Raw genomic sequence first — 13607 nt, forward strand, 5'->3', positions numbered from 1 at the left:
TTAATTATAATTTAATGAAGAAAAATTTAGACAAATTTTTAAAGTACAATCATATCAGTTAGGATGGCACATTACATTTTGTTAAATTAAAAAAAAAAAAAAACTATCAAATTTCCAGTCGTAATCCAAATATTAAAAGTCTGGTTTCCTATTATATGCTTTGAATAGTAAATATGGTTAGAGCTCTCCTATAATAATTTCTGTCATGAAGAATAATGACCAAGATAATGAAGACAACAAGGATCAAATGTTATGTGAGTAGTAAATAAAAGGAGGGAGACAATACCTAAAAGTGATAAAAAAAAAACAAAGAATGTTTAGTAAACCGAAATAGTAAATAAAAAAAAAAAAAGTCTGTTTGGAAACTTACATGCCAAAATAGAACTCTGCTTCTTTCTCCACCCCATGAAATCACTGGAACAGTAACCCTTTTTTGATGTTATTGTTGCTAAGGCTTGAAGATGTTGCTGTGAAGCTTGCCATTTACACTACCTTTAGAGACCAATACATGATCTAACACTCTTCCTTCCCCTAAAAGCTACATCTACATTTCTTGAGATGGACTAGAATTCAAAACAATCATACCTATAGTGAATGAACAAATTCAACTTAAGTCATTTGTAGTGTTTATTTATTCATTTCCTTTTCTAGTCACTGAAATCATACCAAAGATTACAGTGATTCTTTAGGTTAACACCGAGTTCTAAAATCTCAAAACTAAGTTCTTTTTCAAATATTACTAAAAGCATTAAATGCAAGTTAAAAGTTAAAATGTGCAATCTTTATTCTGACATTCAGATACATTAAAAAATTTTTTTTTCAGTAAATAAAACTAACTGCAGCATTTTAGCTGCAACTGGCTTTTGAGGATAAAGCACATGCACCTGGCACCTGTTCCAGTTGGCTTATTGCACATCATTAGGTACAGTCATCATGTATTATTCTCCATTCACATGTGTATTGGGAATATTCATTTCCCACCACCATATACATTTTCCATAAACAAAACTAAATTTTCACATAAGTTGTTATGACATAAATCATAAAATATATTTGGTAATATAATATAGTTAATTGTAGCACTTTTTAGGTATAAGTTAACTTTTGCTCTGGGAATTTTTTTCCACAGAAAAACAGTCAGCAATGAGGAATCAATACTGTCAACACTGCTGCACATACCACCCACCACTACTTAGTGAACTTTTTCACTGGCAATTAGTGCAGCAGAAACATAGGAAAGAAAGCACTGTGCTTAGGTTAACCAGTTTGATTCAGCATTGAGTACCAAGTATGTACATGATTTTGTTAAAAATGCTATCCTGATAAGACATTTTGCCGTGAAACAGAAACATGCTAGGTAAAATGTTAAATAAAATGCACCATAGGAATGTTTAAAATTTGTTCCATGGTGTTATACAGAATTGATTATAACCAGTTAAGAAAATTTTCATTTCAAATGAAAGCTTTTATTAATTGTGATAAGAGAAAATTAGCATGGTTTTACATGATCCCTCAATGTAGTCAACACATATGCTAAAACAGACATTTGATAAAAACTTTCTACAAAACAGTCCAAAAATTTCATAAGGCAGCTTACTAAAAGCTTCAGTATATTTTAAATATATTTTGCCCTATTAAAATGTTAATTTTTTTGAATTGTGCAAAAAGCCAATCAAAGCCCACTAAACCTAATACTGCTGCATATAAAATATTAATATATATTAAGAAGGTCTCTGCTAACAAAATTATTTTTGGTATGGTACAAAGTAGATAAATCTATCGCTCAATGAACTAGAAAAGTAATTTAAAAACTCTAAAAACTGACTATGTATATGTATATGTATATATATATATATACATACATACATACATACACACACACACGAATTTTGGTTTCATGCACAGATAGTTTAAAAATAGGTAATTTAAACTATTATAATTAAACTAATGAATATCTAGAGTCACTTGATATATTTCCTGACATTCTGTCCTAAGGAAAATTCTAATTCTTTTCTAATTAACTATATTAAATAAGCTTCTTAACTGAAAGTTCAAAACTTCCAGATGACTTGTCAAACTGATAACTGATGTTTTCATTACCATTTGTTTTACCTTAAATTATCAGTTTTGTGTATGATGACATTCTACAACTATCTTAAACTGACTTTAAAAATGAGATTTGCAAAGTATTTCAATCTTTTTTAAAGTGCCTTTTAGAACTTCTCCCACAAAAAGGTTTACAATAAATGTTGCCAGAGTTTTGCCTCAGGAGTTGAAATTTTTGCCCAAATGACAATCTCTTGTCAAGAAAGAGCAACAAAACTCAGCTAACAGGGAATCAAGAGCTGCTATATCTGTAACCTGGCTCTATCACAGTAATTATACCTTAAGTACCATTAGCTGAAGGTGAGATGAGACTATAATTAGGGTTCCAGAGTATGTACATATCAATTTCATAGAAACCCTTCAAAATAAGTGACAAGGTACTACCACAAAGAGTAAACTTGTAAATCAAGTTCTACAGCTAAATTTCCACAGTATTTAAAGAAAAGAAAAATGTCTTTTGTAAGCAGCAGAAAACTAGAGCTGCATCTACATAATTACCATTACAACCAATTAAAAAGAAAAAAAAAAAAAAACAGTGAAAACTCTTTTATAATTAATCAATATAAATTATAACACTTGAATTTCTTTTATTAAAAAAACTCTGATGTTTGATCCAATAGATTGCTTTCGCCATAGTGACAGCCTATTCCAATCTAGGCCACCTGTTCCTTAAATACTTCTCTGGAACTTCTAAATCCCTCACCTCCCCCCACCCCCCCAAAAAAAATCCTTTTTGGAACTCGAGTGGTTAATTGCTCACAACTCTCAGAAATAAATCTGCTTTTATAAATGCAATTATTCATTTCTAGAATTTTATCACCTAGAAAAATTATTTTCACAGAAAAGAAAAACAAGCATTATCTGTGAAAAAAAGATGCACATGAAAAATTAAATGATTAACAGGTGGTCTCATTGCATGTAATTTGTGTTCATAAATCTAAGTGGGCATAATAAAATTGCAACTTTTTATAAACATTAGTTATAAGTCTCACAATTCTTACAATTTGCACATGGACAATTAACCAAATACAACTTTTAAATGCTAATTTCCCCCCCACTTCAATTCCATGTTTTAATCAATTCTCTAAAGGAGTGGAAGGAGTAGAGTGGGACACAGAAGGGGAAAGAAAACTTGAAAAACACCAATTGGAATATCTAAAAAGTTGTTTGCTGTTTTTATATGTCTGCCAATCACCTCATGAGAAATAGTCAATTTTACCTTTGGCTTTAAGTAGGTTGTAGTTCCCTGAGCTAATAATGACAGATAACTATAACCATAATAATAAAGTTTAGTACTGCTGAAGCTTTACAAAAGAAAAACATCAAATCAACTTTTTACAAGTATTAAGAAAATTTTAAGCAATAACCAGATTCTTTGCTTTTTAGTGTAGAGCACTAACAATTACCTGCTCCTTATAGAGAAGCTAGAGGAAATGGTTCAACAAAGAATCAAACTGGTTTATGTTGGTATATCACCACACTGAGCTTCTTTGCTCTTTTGCTGTGAGCAGATAGTGATTATTTTGGAGGAAGAAAAATAAGAAAGTGTGGAATTAGTAATGCAAATGCTGAAAGGCCAAGTGGCAAGACTACAAGTAGAATGCCTCCAGTAGATACTCCTTTGTTCCCATCTCTACTGGCATCTACCCCTAAGGGAAAAGGCCAGAATAACCAAAGCCAACCTAACAGTAGTGTGCAGAAATTGTCAGCTGACAAACAACATAAAAAACAAGTCACGCTGTGTTATCTGTGGTCACGTTCTTCAAGGTTAGTCCAGTAACTCAAGACTTTACATTCTTCTGTCTTTATTTATTTATTGATTTTAATTAAACATGTATAGGTTAATAAACAGACACAGTCCAGAGTTAGTAGGTTGGTATTATAACATTTATTAAAATAATGCTATGGGTTAATAGAAACAGCAAAGAACCAAAGAATTAAAATGCAAGCTATGTAAAATCCCAACTAAAACCCAAATGTGTCTAATGTATTCATTCAGTAGCTAACTAAAAGCCCAAGAAAGACAACACTCTCAATATAATAAAGTACTGCAAAACAATTGGCAATTTTCAGTTATCAAAATTGTGGGTTTTGCATTTTGTATCCTTTTCTCAATCAGGAAAAAAATTCTTTTTGAATGTTATATAACATACATATAAAACAAGATAGAAAAATACATTATAAACTTGTAACAATGGCTGTAAATACATTATCTTACATGTTTCTCATAGGCAATAGGTTGGTTATGGTACATACATAGCATGAAACTACTAAGATAATAAAGAATAGACAAAATACATGTCAGCTGTACGGTAGCATACAAGCGACACTCCCATCTACCCACTCTAAAAAAAATTACATAATACTGTCAGAAAAAAAAGTCTTAAAACTACATATTTTAATAAGAAATAAATTCAATAAAGAATGATAATACTGAGAACCAAGGCATTCAGAGATTTCAAAAGTCATGCTTTTTTAGTTGATCCAAAATTGCGTCAACTAAGTTTTCAAAAGTTTGTTTAGAGCAAACATTACTCATAAATGTCACACATATATTTCATACACTTACTTTCTTCCCAATAAAAGACCTTTGATAAACATCTAAAATGTCCAGGTTTATCATAGTTGAGATGAAACTGGAACAAATACTGGTATCATTTTAGCAAATCTCTCCTCAAATATTTTGAGTGTCGCGAGTTTATTCAACCAACCAAAATAAAAATCAAAATGGCACAGCATATATTGTAAGGAAATCAAAATATTGCATATGTAACAGGAAGACAAAGCAGTAGCACATTAAACAAAAGCCTGCTGAATACAAAGGGATGAATGTCTATTGCATAGTAAATAAACTGAAAATCATTTCCAAGTGAGACAAGGTGATAGATGAGGTCACCATGCAGGTGCTTACTGAGTTTTACTGCTGACCTTTGACTTAAAAGCTGTGAAGGTATGTAAGAGGGATTGAGTTGATAAGTTAGGGAACACAATGTTACTTGATAATTAATTTGCCATGTCTGGTACTGGGTTGTTTAAAAAATAAATAATCATTCAAGTATTTAGAAATCAGCTTTGTGCACAAATTGCTTCAACTATTACACCAAGGCCAACTGTTTGAACTTCACATGAATTGGGAAGCTTAAACGGATATATATAGTTGAGCCTTTATATGCAAATTAATGCTAATTTCTAACATTCTTTTAAAAGTGAAAAGCAAAGAAAGTTAGAACTAATGAAAAAGTTGTATCAGAAATTATCTGACATGGCAGATAGAAGTTCTATAAAATTTTGGATAAGTTTTAAGTAACTTTTGGACTAAAAATTGCTAAAATTCACAAAGCTTTATTTTGTGAAATAAAAGTCACTACTATTTCAATCATTAAGAATATAACTCATCCCCTTAAAACAAAACAGCACTCTACTTCTTTTAATCTGATAGTGAGAAAGAGAACACAGTTTTTGTCTCAGATCCTTTGGGTTTGGGTTGAGCAAGTGCATGAAACAAAAGTACTTAAGATTTTAAAAGAAAGAACATGTTTTTAAAATGAGTAGTCTGGCATAAGATAGAAAAGTTATCAATTTTTTTTTTCACAGTATCAGATTTGGCAAATTGCATCAAGGTAACATAGCAAATATCTTTTAATTCAAACCATCAACTCATGTGTCTTCCCCCTCACCTTCTCACACACTGGGCGGAGCGGCATGCATTCACTTGTTATCAGAGGGAGGAGCTGATTTTAGGAGACACTTGACTAAATGACCATGAAGGAAAATAAGGCACTTTCTTTTCTTTAGACTTATTCCAATACTTAAAAAATAAAAAAGAAAGACAAAAAGGCTCTTTTGGTCTTTTGTTTCTTGACAACCACCAGAAAAAATCATTTAATGAAATAAAGGGTTTCTTTGTTCTTTTTTTCTTTTTTTTTTATAACACTTGAAAGTATAAAATGCTACATTTCCAAAAATATATATATTTTTTTCTGCACCAGCACCCTTGTATAGTAAAAGTATCTACTTTTTTTGTTCATTTGTTTCAATGCACTACACTTTATCTACAATTTCATTACATGTATACAGCAAATAGGCAAGCATGGCTTTTACATCCTTAATGATTTTTCTATACAGGGAGGTTTAAAAAAAATATTTGAACAGTTTGCCCAGTAATGTGACACATAATGCATGTACCTTGTTCTCATATAATCTTTTAAGGAGGTGTAAAACACAGGCTCGGTAATTTTAACTCAGATTTTTTTTTTCTTTTTTAAAAAATAGTGTTGCAGTTTTGTTCTTTGCATTAGTTTTCAAAATTCCTTGTTAATTTTTCTTTCATGGCACACTTTCTTTTACTACATCAAATTTGGCAGGCAATATAAAAAAGGCTGCAACTTCTGCCCTTTGAGGGCACTGTAGTGACTAAACAGCATGTCAAATTTTGAATACTTTTTGAAATCACTTCACCAATGACATCCCTGACCAAAGGTTCATGCATGATGCATCATCGCACAGTACATTCAGAGAGAGGGAGAGAGAGAGAGAGAGCTTTGACTTCACTATGAGAAGAAAAGGATTCCTAGAAGTCTCTCACAGTAACTGCCTCTGTCATCGGGTAGTTAAGGGCCATTCGTCTCCATTTCTTAAGAGAGGCCTTCTTACCGTTCGTTTAGGGCGGAACGCAAAAGGATGATCAGTGCTGAGGGATGGATTGGACCTTATTGCTTTACTACTATTCAGTGCAGGTTCTAGAACCACTTTCACCCAAACAGGGAGAAAAAAAGCGGAGTTGGAGGACAACAATTTCTTTGTCTTTTGTTTGGTTAGATGGTAAGACGAACGGACAAGTGCCTCAGCTCGCTGCACTGATGACAGGCAAGCAAAGGCGATTACCAGTTAACTGATCAGCAGGCAGGCATGGTCAGGTCATCATTGGGTGAAGAGTTCAGAGGTCAGAAGGTCATAGGTTAGTTGCCGGTGGCGGCTGGGTGGTTAGAAACAAAAAACAAAACAAAAAAAGAAAGAAAAGATAGAGAAGAGATTAGTTTCAGCTAGTGACGGCTTAATGACAACATGAAAAACTAATCACAACTAATTAAAAAAAAAAAAACAAAAAAAAACAAAAAAAAAAAAAACAAGCATGTTTAATTCTGACAAACTGATTGACACCATCTACAGAATGCGATAAAATCATGACCATCTTATATCATGATTTGAACATATGAAGAAGAGCCCACTCCCACAAAACTGGTTAACAGGAGAAAATAGAAATAAAATACAACTAACAACTAATGGTTAGTAGCAGTCAATGAAGGAAATTGAAAAACAAAAACAATGAATAGGTTTTGGAACTTGGTAAAAGAATTTTGAAACAGTCAGTGCAGTTATCAGTGTCTGACTGCTATTAAGCATTAGTACTTCCCCAAGTGCAAGCATTAAAGCGACTATTAATGATGAATGTGATTATTAATAATTGGTGGTTAAAAGAAATGAATTTAAAGAATTTATAATTTCTATAAACACTTTAAACATAAACTCTGGGCCAAACAAGGTTTCTTTTGTTCAATAAATTTTTTATTGCTTTTCAATTATTCTATTTACAAACAACATGGAAATTCTTGGCCTCATGATACAAAGCAGTACTAAACTGTAGTCTAGCAAGTGTAGGCATCATCATGGGAACCAGGAAAAGGCCAAGCCTTGTGCTCAAGCCAGTACTTTCCAGTTGAAAATACTATTTTACACATATAGAATACTTATAAAATGCACTTGCATGTAAACACTGTAAAGTCCTGCCATTTTAAATTCTATACTTAAAAAGCTCTAGATACATCAAAAAATAGAGGAAATATCTAATTGATACTAATATGGCATTTTAAAACTACAAACAGCTCTCTTTATTCAATTTCAAAGCTAATACTCTGCAAATACAATAGAATCTGACATTTCATATACATTCCTGCTTTATATTTTTATATTTTAAAAGAAGCCACCTGTAAATACTATTTTCTTTTGCAAAAACAAAATAAAAACAAAATTACAGTAAAACATAAAAAATTCTCAAGTGGAAAAGTTATCATTCCCAATGTCCTTGAGCTCTTCCTTCCTTAATCATTCTCTATCACATTCTGCTTCAATAAACTTGGTCCACTTTAACAGTAGTATGATTTTTTTTTAAGACTTATTCAACAGCTTAATTAAAATCTAACAAATTCTGAGGTTTGATAGAGTATTTTGTACTGTTGCCATTATGACTAAGGCAGAGGAGATGAAAGTGAAAAATATAATCAGTGCAAAGTCAGATCTGTGCCATTTCATAAAATGAAATCCAGTAGGTATAATGTTCACAGATAACAAGAGTTTAAATGACCTAAATAATGGGCTGATTTACCTTCATATAATTAAAATGATTTCTATGGTCTACCATTTAGGATACAATTTATAAACATTAAAACCATTATGCTAATGTGACCATATCTTCCCTGAAATTCTTCGAAATTCTGTTAATTGGGATTTTGTTTAAATTAAAAATGAATGTTCCAAGAACAAAGAAAAAAAAAATAATAAATATTTAATGTGGCACAATTTTACCACTTTACAGAGATTCTAGAAATACAGAATCTTAAAGCATTTTGAAAGATTATAATTTTGATTAAATGGTATTACATCTTATATAAATTAAATGAATGAAGATTTCTGTAAAAACAGAAAAGTTCTTGGCATTATCTTTTGTGGAGTATATAGCCAAAACAAGCTACCAATTAATGATACCAGTACACCTGGGACACATCCTCTGCCAAGTCCCTGGCCTTCTACAGTACACACAGGTTTATTAAGTGTGCAATACCATTTACAATCCATTACAATTAAAGTCAGTCGGCCTGTTATAGGAATCAAATTTAGTTTTGTTTTATTTATAGTTGGGTCTTTCTTATTCTTAGTAAAACTATGTTTGTCAAACTATCATCAATTTCAAAAAGTATACTTATAAGGATAACACAGTTTGACATATCCAAGGGCTGAGTTTCTTTGCATTTATATGTATGCTTATACTACCTCTAAACCTATACAGTGGATTAAAAATAAAAGAACAATACAACCACTAACCAAAAAACAAAACAAAACAGAAATAAAACAAAACAAAAAACCCCAAACCAAATAATAATAATAAAAAAAAAAAAAAAAAAAAAAAACCCACCCAGTGTACAGTAGCATCATAAAATAATCTGAGTTATTTTAGAGATAGTCCTTAGACCCAATGACTGACATGTTTATAGTGACACTACAATGGTGTACTAAAAATTAGTATTTCGGTTTGCTGACATTGCATTTTGAATTAAATCAGTAACAAAACTAATCAATACATATATAATTACAAAACAGCTATACATGGAATGTGTTGACAATTCCCAAATAACACTGTAATTTTCCTTTAAATCTACTCATCAACCACCTCAAGGTTCAGGAATATCATGTATGCCAGTACTTACTGTTTTAAAATACAAGTTTAAGAAAAAGATTTTGAGACATACATAGAAATAGTGTTCTTACATTAGAAAAACTATTTTAAAAACATTTTATATCCTACATGAAATGTTTTCTAACAATAAGAATAAAGCTCCAAAATAAACTATTTTCCTTAAGAAGAAAAATAAAGGTCACACTTTGTTTTCCACAGAAGGCCTTGTTTTGATAAGCAGACACATATCTGTGTAGGGTTTTTTGTTTTCTGTTTCTTAGTTATTACACATTTTATATTAGTTATTTTCATGAACGGTCAAGTTCACCATTGAGATCTTGCGGTATTTTTTTAATGACATGATCATATGTAACTTGTATACAAGTATGAGGCTAAATAAATATTATTACCATTTATCTTTGGAAAGTCATACTATTCTGGTGTGGATAATTCTGGCTCTATCCAAATCAGTGGAAAACATTACAGAATGCACGGTGGTGACCATTTAAGGCAGCTAAGTCTTTGTAAGTTCACATATGACAAAGTTGGCCCTCTCCCTGTTTGCCACTAATAGACTATTGACCAACTGAATTATTAGAGCAAATCTGCCCCAATAGAGAAGCTTGAAGAAATGTTTTGCTATCTTGTTTGGGAATCATATTTTGTAGTGAAAAAGCCTTCCAAACAGTCCAATGTCAGCAAACCGAAAACAACACTTCTCAATAAAATTTACAATTCATGCAAAGGTCCAAAGGTACCTATAGGTGGCAAATTATAATGGTGAAAAGGAGAAAAATGAAGATTTATTCTCCCAAATTTAGTCAATAGGGATATCTAAATAATTGGATCTATTCTCACTGCAGAACTTCAAAAGTTATTTTACCTTCAGGTAATGTATTTTAGCAGCAAATGACAGGTGTCAAAGAATCCATTTAGCAAAAGAATGAAAAAGTAAAAGAAAACTACTTTTACTAATTCATATAAATCCAACTACTTTATATAGTAATCTTCACAGTCCTTAACTTTGCTGACTTCAATTAGGTACTCAACAAGCACTTCCTCATGGTTATGCAGTGGCTCAAAAAGGAAATGAAAACTAAATCTTCAGTTTTCTCCAGAAGTACATGGGAGGAATAATATCCTTTACCTCTCACTCATTAAAGCACCCATCCATTTTATTTTGCAACACCACACAGATACTCCAGTCAATTAAATGCTGATCTAAAAAAATTGGGGGGGGGGGGTGTCTGTGTGTGTGAATTAAAAACTAAAAGGCTGCATCAAAATTTTAAGAGCTCCAACTAAGGATGATTCATTTATATATTGCTAGATATCAGAATCCACATCATGTTAGATATTCCTATGTGGTTCAGACCCAAAACAGTGATTAAAAATGTTTTTAAAATTGCAAATGTATTTGATTTGTAAGGGAAGCAGAAGTGCACAGAAAAAAACCAACAATAACCCACCATAATACTTCTCTGTTAGGCATGGTGTTGCAAATTTCATGTATATCCCACGTATTTCTTATACACAAGAACTGCATAACTAAACTAACCTCGGTCTGCGGTCACAATCCTTTGGTAAGGATGGACACGCATATCGTGCCTTCGAACTTTAGTAGCCACCGCACCTAGTTAAATTGCAATTACCAAGACAAAGTTAGAAGACATTCATTTTTTAAAAAAGGTAAAACAAAAAACACCACAAAAAACCAATCCAAGAAACAAAAACAAAAAAACCAACAACAACAAAAAATAGAAAGGAAAAAAAAAAAGAAAAAAAAAAAAAAAAGAAAAAATAACCACAACCCAAAACAAACATTAACAGCAGGTTTATCAAAATGGATGTTCATTTACTACAAAAAGTCATTTTAGAAAAGAAAGAAACAAGTTAAGGCACAGTAGTTTAAAACTTAATCATAATATGTAGAATATATCTGTGTATACTAATATTGCATTCATTTGAAACATTCTGGCCTTAACCTGTTTTATCCATTCATTTTCCCCAATTTACAGTATTTCATGAAATCTATTAGACCCAAGCACATTTAAGCTTTACTAGTCACATATTCACTGAAGTGCCTTTCTTGGAGCAGGACTAATTAAATAATGCCATATTTAATACTGACAATTATTTGCTAACCTTAAGATCACTTCCAGTTTCTACCACTTAGAAAAGTTTAAAAGCAATTCTTAAAGCCTACAGATTGTGGTTTAAACTTTGAGTCAATAAGTATGAACTGCAATGAATTAGGTGATTAGTAAAGCAAACAGTATAGAACACTTAGCAGTCAGTTTACTACTATACACTCCTTTATAAATTACAGCTACATTTTCATAGTACAAACTAAACCAAATTAATTAGCATAATTTTATTTTATAATCTATGTGCAAAAAGTGCAAGTAAGTCACTGACTGCTAGGCTAAGCTTTTTTTTTCCTCCAAGGCTGCTGAAACTAAGCATTTGTTAAATTCAGATCTGATGAGGGTTCAGTTAAGACCGTTCTTGAATCTCTTAGCCTTTCGTTGGGAAAGCCATACCTAAAGATAAAAGGAAGGGAATTAAAAATTAGTCATCAATGAAGATCTGATGCGATGCTACTACCAATCTCCTCACTACCACCAACACACATCTCTGCATCTGTTTTGAAGGGCACTGCTTACTTTTAAAGGCTTTTAACGCGAAAATTGATGTACATGCATGTTATCTGTGTGCATATGGGTTAAAACTCAGCAATATTTTAAAAGTTTACTGGTTTTTTTTCCAATGTGTTTTACTGCTTAGAAAGCAAAGAATGAACTAAAATCATTCCAAATTTAATGTAAGTTTAAATTTTCATTTAATGTTTTTATTGAATCTATTTATTACATGTATCCCAAGCAAGTGATTTTCACAAAGTGAACAACTAGTTTAAGCTTTGCTTAAAATGAGCACAACAAATGCTGCAAATAAACAAAAAAACCCAAAAAACCCCAACACAAAATCCTAACTCCAAATAAACTACTACCCCCCCTTCCCAAAAAACAACTGCATAATTTGCTCTAAATTCAGAAAGAGTATTTATTACACTGTTTTTCTTGCTATTTCTAAGCAGTAAAATGATGTTATAATTTCTTTGCTTTAATGACCTAGTCACATAGAGGTAGAGTCTACATTAACAAATTATTCCTATCTTTCTTTAACTGCTACTAGAACAATAGTGGGTGGCTAAGAGCTACACTCCTGCAGGAAAGCCCACATGAACAAAATTGTTTGGTTGTTTTTTAAATTAACAGATGCTGTGGGTGCCAGCAGAGAGGAGTTCTGGGTAGAAAAAGAGCATGCATGGGATTATAGGGCAAGATATTAATAAAAAGGAAAAAATTTAAAAAGGTTAAATGTTACAGGTTATTTTAAAAATGCTTCAAGAAATGTGCAATAGTAATAAGCCTCTTATGTAAAGCTCTGAGGTGTGATTCTGACCAGTGAGTACTTTATACAATGATTTAGTAATGAATTGAAAACATGTACAATAAAAAAATTTTCTAGAACAAAAGGCACGTTTGTGCACATACACACAGATAACATACAGAGCATTTTTCACATATTTAGCAATAAATTTGTTTTTACAAGCTAATGACTTTGAATCTTAAGTGTCAAGTGATCACTAGAGATTTTCATAATTTTGCAATCAATACTAATGCTGAAAAAAAAATTTAAGGATCAAATTCCTACAAATCAAAAGCATGCAATGCAGCACCATAGTCATATACAATTCAAGAAAGAAAAGGGAAAAAAACAGTAAAAATTATTCAGATTCTGTTTGGTAAAACAAAAGGGTTGCATTCAAAGAGTTTGTTCCACATTGACTGGTCGTGCTATAACGGCTGCTGTATTCTAGTCCTTCATCCAGTAAGTCAATGGGCTGAAATATCAGGCATGACTGGCATTTCAATCCACTCTATAAAAAAAAGGCATCAGTAATATCTCTGAGCACACCACTTTTTGTTCATGTCTTGAAGTTTTTAATCAAGTATAAATTCATAATTTTTATTTTTGTTTAGATGTG

At 31.6% G+C, this 13607-nt stretch overlaps 1 protein-coding gene across 7 annotated transcripts in view; it reads right to left on the bottom strand.

The window, feature by feature from the left end:
• Nucleotides 1-762: 762 nt before the first annotated feature.
• QKI (QKI, KH domain containing RNA binding) overlaps nucleotides 763-13607 on the bottom strand; it is a 173873-nt gene continuing 161028 nt past the window's right edge. For 3 of the 7 annotated variants that reach the window (XM_074309358.1, XM_074309357.1, XM_074309356.1), the window contains exons 7-8: nucleotides 11115-11189; nucleotides 763-7081 (exon numbers count right to left, since the gene is read on the bottom strand). In XM_074309358.1, coding sequence (XP_074165459.1) covers nucleotides 7065-7081; nucleotides 11115-11189 — 92 coding nt within the window. In that variant the 3' untranslated portion in view covers nucleotides 763-7064. The other 4 variants (XM_074309362.1, XM_074309360.1, XM_074309361.1 and 1 more) reach the window with 3 other exon arrangements.

The sequence above is a fragment of the Sminthopsis crassicaudata genome, chromosome 4 (assembly GCF_048593235.1).
Source record: "Sminthopsis crassicaudata isolate SCR6 chromosome 4, ASM4859323v1, whole genome shotgun sequence".
NCBI classification, from domain to species: domain Eukaryota; kingdom Metazoa; phylum Chordata; class Mammalia; order Dasyuromorphia; family Dasyuridae; genus Sminthopsis; species Sminthopsis crassicaudata.